Below are 6,151 nucleotides of genomic sequence, written 5' to 3' on the forward strand. Positions count from 1 at the left end.
TTTCATCTAATACAAAAAAAAACATTTTGATTGAGATTAGCCTGTTGATATCAGTTTGAATTTATTCAATATTTACACCTGTGAAAACAAGCAGACAGGGTAACCCTACTTACACAAATTAACATCTCACTTAAAGATCACAGCTTACAGATTTGAAGAACGTATGAGTGTTGGTTCAGTTTGCAGTGGTCTCCAGGTGTAGAAATATGAAATTACATGTATTACTGAAAACGGATAAATCACTCAAGTGAGACTGATATGAGCTTGTAGCTACAGTTTGGATGTTAATGCCATCTAATCCTTGTCTTCCACGAGTCAACCGCCTACAATATTTCCATGCAAAGAAAAGCTGCATTTTCTGCTAGGTTAATTGAACAGTACAAAAACGGGAGAATTTTAGTGCCAAATACTGTCATCTTCTGTATTAAAAATAAAATATAAAATAACTTATGAGTCATCAGAAGGTGATCCCACAATGCACTAATAGCTCAGAAAATTAAAGGCTGGAGACAAAAAATATCACATTTCTCATCTTAGTCTCCTGCTAAAGCTGAAGTACTCAATGCAAAGGAATGCAAAAACTGCAAGTGGTACCTGATAACATTTATTAATGTTTGTTTTAAGTTTGTCACAGTTCAGTATGCAAGCAGGTACACTTGGATGTCATTTGATTTTAAATCCAAGTTAATGAAAATGTCTAATTTTTCATGCAGTTTAATGATTGGCCTGAGGTTTAACAAGCTCATAGCGTCCCACCTGCCCTTCCTGTAAAAGCTGGCCAATAAGTTGGTCTTTGTGTACTTTTCGGCTGACAACGAGGAACCGTTGCCTTCCCTGTCCATATGACTTGCTTCGTAGGCCATACTTTTGAGATATCTGGTGAATCTGCTTGCGCTCGTCATTGGTGAGGTCGGTTGAGAACCGAAGATCATCCTGGCGCTCTGAACTGGCATAGTTACGAATAATGCCCTCAATGTCATGCTTGCTGAGCTGAGTTCCCGTTTTATCAGTGTCCATACCCAAACCTTCTCTTGAGAACTGCTCCTTCACTCTGATTGGTTCTGCAATACCTTCTCCATCTCGGCCCAGCCCACCTCCTTTCCAGCCCATCTTCCGGAGCAGCTGGTTTCCAATGTTGTCTTCTTTAATCTCTTGCCTTGTGGCTTCCTCACCTGAGCGAGCTATGATCTGAGAACGGGATATGGCGTCGGTGTGTCCCTCCTTCCTCAGGTTCGATTTGACTACAGCTTGTGTCTGTCTCAAAGTAGCCAAAGCCTCCTTTGCTGCAATGTGTTTTACTATTTTCTTAGGCCCAATTCCAGCTGCAACATACTGTCCTTCTAGGTAAACTTCACACTTCCATCGATGATCGGGCAGAACTGAAAACTTGTAATCAGCAGTCACTTTATTAAACTGAGCTGTATCATTAATGATACAGATTGCGTTGTCAGAGTTCTCTAAAATTACCAGTTCGCTCAGATGCTTCTTTTTACCACCCTGCTGCCATCCACCAGAATCTGTCTGTATACTTCCTCTGAAGTACTGTGATTCTTTCTGCTGTTGTTGCTGCTGCTGCTGCTGTTGTCGTCGTGCTTGGTTCAAGCGAAGTTTTCTTACAGCTTCTCCAGCTGCAGCATGCTTTGAGCTCTTTTTAGTACCCGTTGCCTGTCCCACCAGCTCATCCTGCACAAAAACACTGCACAGCCATGCGTTGTTGTCAGGTAGTGGATCAAACTTATAGTCTATCTGCATGCGACTGAAAGCCGCAGAATTGTTCAGTATGCAGATGGCATCGTGAGCGTTGTCCATAACCACAAATTCTGTCCAGTGTTTATGTTTGTCAGGCTCAAAATGACCCTTAGAACTGGGTGTTGGTTTATCGTCTGGGTTCCGGAGTGCAGGGAGAAACGCTGGTGTCGGACTGTGCATCTGGCACACAACCATATCATTGACCATTAGGTGTCTGTATTTACGCTGCACAACACGAATCTCAACTGGTTTAAAGAAAAGTTTTACTGCCTGCTCAGAAGCCCGGTCCCTTGCTCCATTCTTACTGCCAGAGTATCCTGTAGCAAGATACACACCCTGACATCTCAGTTCACAGGCATAACCATCTGTTGGTACTTTCCTATTCTTCGGTAGGTCAGCCTGAGGAATATCCTTCAGGTTAACATAAATATACTCCGGGTTGGTTTTGCAGGCCTGGATACTACGGCTTAGCATGAAATTATAGTTTGGTGAGTCACTTCCAGTCATCAGCACAGGGTCCCTAAAGGCAACTGCCAATGCATTTGCAACACTTGTTATCAGCCTTTGCTTTTCTTCCAATGTTGACTGAGATATCGGAAGAAGCTGTGAAGACCCTGGTTGAAACACATTAGGACTGCTCCTGCCAGGGCTGTTGTAGACTCTGATAAATGGTCGGCTTGATGATGGCCTCTCCTGATGACTGTATCCCAAACCCTGACGTCCCGATTCCCAGCCTCCAGACCTGCTCCCTCCCCCATATCCATTATATCTCTGGGGCTGACAATAAGAGTCTAAACTGTAAGAAGAAGCGTGGGCTTCATACTTGGCTATGTAGTCCTGCTGCGTTTTTGCCATGAAATTTGAAGACGATCCATGACCTCCATAGCCAAGTCCACCTGTGCTACCTGAGGAAATCTCTCTGTCTCTATCTCTGCCTCTATGAGAACCCCAAGAGTCAGATGTGTATGATGGTACTCTGTCAAAAGAGGGCCTAAGGGAAGAGAAGCCTTGTGCTCTGCTGAAGCTGGTGTGGGAAGAGTGTTTAGAATCCCACTGTCTCGCTCCATATGACTCGCTCTTCCTGCGTTCCTTATTGTTCTCCTTCTCGTCAGTGCCAATTCCTCCACTGCTTCCACCACTGACAAAGTGCACAGGCTCAAATCGTGGTTTGGAACCAAATTTTGTCACAGGCATTTTCCTCATAGGTTCGTCTCCTGCAATATCAAGACCTGCTGTTAAAAAACAGGTAAATCCTCTGCAATGTTAGAGTATTTGTGAATGTATTAAGAGATATGACAACAGTGAATAAGTTGAAATTTGTCAGTATAGTTTTTTATTTATTTGTTCATTTGCTAAAAACTGTAATCACCAAATGCATTTATCATGGCCTCTTTAAAATAAACTATTCTTAGTGGGAATGTAAGGGTTTGACACTATCCTTTAATAGAAGAAGGAACAACAAAGGTTGTCACAAGCTGAAAATAAAGGCACAACTTGCTCTGCTTTTGGATCTATTGTAATATAGTTTCAGCAAATAAGTTATTTCCTTGTTTCTTTAACTTTAGGGTCATAATTATGCATTTCTAACATTTCAAGATACAAAACACAAATATTTTGGTGTAAATTACAAATATGTTGAAGAAAAATACCAAAACAAACACAAGAACATGCTCACAACCTATATCACTCACTGCCATCAGAAGACGTTGGTCTCTTTTTTGCTTCAGCGCTAGGACTTGAATCAAAAGAGGGCATTTCGCCGGTGCCAGTCCCTTCTGCCATCACCAGCACCTTCCAAATCAAATCCAGGCCATACCTGTTAATGAAGCCAAAGATACGGGTCAGTCTTTAATAAGAATGGGCGAGCCTCTAAAGCTAATGGGTTAACATTACATGCTACCGTCAATGGTACCATCTGCCAGCAGCAGGCAGTGGCTGCAATACAATCGGAATACAATACGGATAATCAAACGTTGTCATAGACTTTTGTATAATTATAAAGATAATATGTGATAGGCTGGAATAACAGCTGATTTTCGAGCCAACGCCAAGCATTGACAAGAGTGACGCAATAGGACAGGAGGGTTCATCTCTCATCAGTGAACATGTTTAACATAGTAAACTACATATATGTCTATAAAGTTCACTATTCTGTGGTCTTACCTTGAGGTGTAGCCTTCGGTTTGACTTGTACTTCCATTCTACTGCACAGGACACTGCGCACTTTAAGTTTCACTGCCTTTAATTGTTGTGCCAGCCACCGTTGCCAATCTACTATGGGGAGCTAATAGTAGCCACCTAGCTGGCTCTGTAGTCAACCAACCACTTTAACCGTTAAGGACCGTTTTATAGAACTACTAATTTTACCGCTGTCGTTACGGAAACCAACAAGTTGGTCTGTAAGACCGGTGGGTGAAAGCGCTGCGTAATAAACAGATACACACTGGACTAGCAGGAAGCATCCATTTTCTGGTCACAGCTTCGTTAAAATCATGGCGTCGCATTCCGCACTGGCCCACAATGCATTGCGAAGGTCAAGAGGCATTCAAAACACAACAGCTCTTCATTAACGTGAGCTTGCGCGCGTGTGGCTGCTGCGTCTGCGTCTGCGTCTATTATAGTCTATCGGCTTTTTCTAGTTTCCTTTTTTAATTGTATTTTCCGGTATACTTTTTTGAGTGCATTGTATGCATCTTTGGAAACAAAACATAATAAACATCTAATCATTGACAAAAAAGAAAATGTTTACTTATGATGATAACTTGATTACTTTTTACTTCCCACAAACTGCCAGTGGGAAGTGGCTTTGAACGTTGCATTGAATCCAATAAGTTGTGCTGAGCAGTTACTAATTTATTCAAGAAAATGAATGGGAATTTGACTTTTTTTTTTATAATAAATTATCAATAAACCATATCAATCTTACTTTACAGTCTAAACACAAGCAGCCAAAACAGTAAAGCTGATGTTTGATACCGTTTTTGGTTACAGCAAACCTCTTTGTACTTTTAATTAATCCGTTAAAGTCATTGTCAGGTGTATGTGCGTGTTATGTTGATTTGATGCTGAGAGGGACAAATGTAGACCAGACACACCTAAAGAAACTGAGCAAAACGGCTTTGACAGGCTGTGCGCCCTCTCAGATCGTCCTTTTTTTGCGAGGGAACGCTAAATAATCCCAGCGGACTCCGTAGGTTTTGTATATTTTTTTCTAAGTTTAGCATGGAACTAACATATTTTTTATACAAAATATGTCCTGTATTTGGTGATTACAAGTACCGCCAAATGAGAAAAATTGGTGTTTTTAGCGTACAAATGTAGCTGCGGACATACCATTTCCTTTGGCCAGGATGTAAGATTCAATAACAGACTATGTGATCTGATTCTGCTCTCATAAATTATCTTAAGGTCCCAGATTATGTTGCTTTTAGTTAATTGTATTTTTGCAACACAGATAAACAAGAGACATTTTATTCTTGTGGAAAAGCTGAGATAAAGTACTCAAACATATGTGCGATGTAATGCTTTATGAAACTCAAGACTCTTATGCCTAAAAGTTGTACTTTGCTGTTTTGTGTGTGTGTATGTATGCGTGTGTAAAAGGAAGACAGAAGTGTCATGAGGTTGTGGCATTTTGTTTTTTTATTCAAAATGTACATCAATGGAATCAAACTAAATTAAGATACTGAATCATTGGTGTGGGAGAGGTTTTGACTAACGTGAGGTGCTGACTGATTCTAGAAAAATGTATGGCAAATCCTGACACCAAAATGTCACTTCACACTCAGAAACACGTTCAAAGATCATAGGTAATAAACAACAAATCTCCACTCCAATACACAAAATATATCCTTATAAATTATATAAATGCACGAGTATTTTAAATACTCTTATCTGGGATTCAGTTCAACTCCATTTAATACTAAAAATTTGGCAAAATGGGAGCTGAAATCAAAGGAAAGAGCAAATGTACATGAAATATATGCACCATGTTGAATAAAACAGCAATGAAGGGAACATACTGCAAAACTGAGTAAGGAAGGGGGGGAAAGCAGATCAAAGATCACAGCAGTGATGAAATTCAGTTTAAAAAAAAGATGCATGCAAAATATAGAACAGGCTGGTGAGTATTAAAGCACAATGTGGAATAAAAGGCCATGACATGTGACCTCCATGGTATTTAACAGTGGCGTGTAAACATGGGAACCATAAAGATTGCTTTGGCTTTTCTATCATTAAAACCTATTTTAAATTGGAGTTTAAAAAAACTGTCAAAGCAGCAGATTTAATTTCTGACTTAATTAGATTCAAAGAAAAGAGAAAGAAAGAAACACCCCTACTCATTTTACTCTACTTCATAATATGGTGCATTGTATGCATCTGTCCTCAGTTTATTTTTAAC

At 40.2% G+C, this 6,151-nt stretch overlaps 1 protein-coding gene across 2 annotated transcripts; it reads right to left on the reverse strand.

The window, feature by feature from the left end:
* Window positions 1–44: 44 nt before the first annotated feature.
* On the reverse strand, window positions 45–4,280 carry nkrf (NFKB repressing factor). Of its 2 annotated transcripts, XM_041990720.1 has the most exons (3): window positions 3,913–4,280; window positions 3,441–3,565; window positions 45–2,963 (listed from the first exon to the last, which is right to left on the reverse strand). In XM_041990720.1, exons 2-3 carry the CDS (start codon window positions 3,529–3,531, stop codon window positions 715–717), a joined length of 2,340 nt encoding a protein of 779 aa, XP_041846654.1. In that variant the 5' UTR covers window positions 3,532–3,565; window positions 3,913–4,280; the 3' UTR covers window positions 45–714. The 2 variants fall into 2 exon arrangements, with proteins under 2 accessions (XP_041846654.1, XP_041846655.1); XM_041990721.1 differs by lacking the exon at window positions 3,913–4,280 and having other exon boundaries at window positions 3,428–3,539.
* Between the last annotated feature and the right edge of the window lie 1,871 nt (window positions 4,281–6,151).

Source organism: Melanotaenia boesemani, chromosome 7 (assembly GCF_017639745.1).
Source record: "Melanotaenia boesemani isolate fMelBoe1 chromosome 7, fMelBoe1.pri, whole genome shotgun sequence".
NCBI classification, from domain to species: Eukaryota; Metazoa; Chordata; class Actinopteri; order Atheriniformes; family Melanotaeniidae; genus Melanotaenia; species Melanotaenia boesemani.

What these genes read in the sequence shown, in the direction of transcription:
- nkrf (XM_041990720.1), bottom strand. Translation starts at nt 3,531, where the DNA reads ATGGCAGAAGGGACTGGCACCGGCGAAATGCCCTCTTTTGATTCAAGT. An exon ending in ACCAACGTCTTCTGATGGCA is followed by an intron (nt 2,964 to 3,440) that starts GTGAGTGATATA and finishes TTGATATTGCAG; the next exon opens with GAGACGAACCTATGAGGAAA.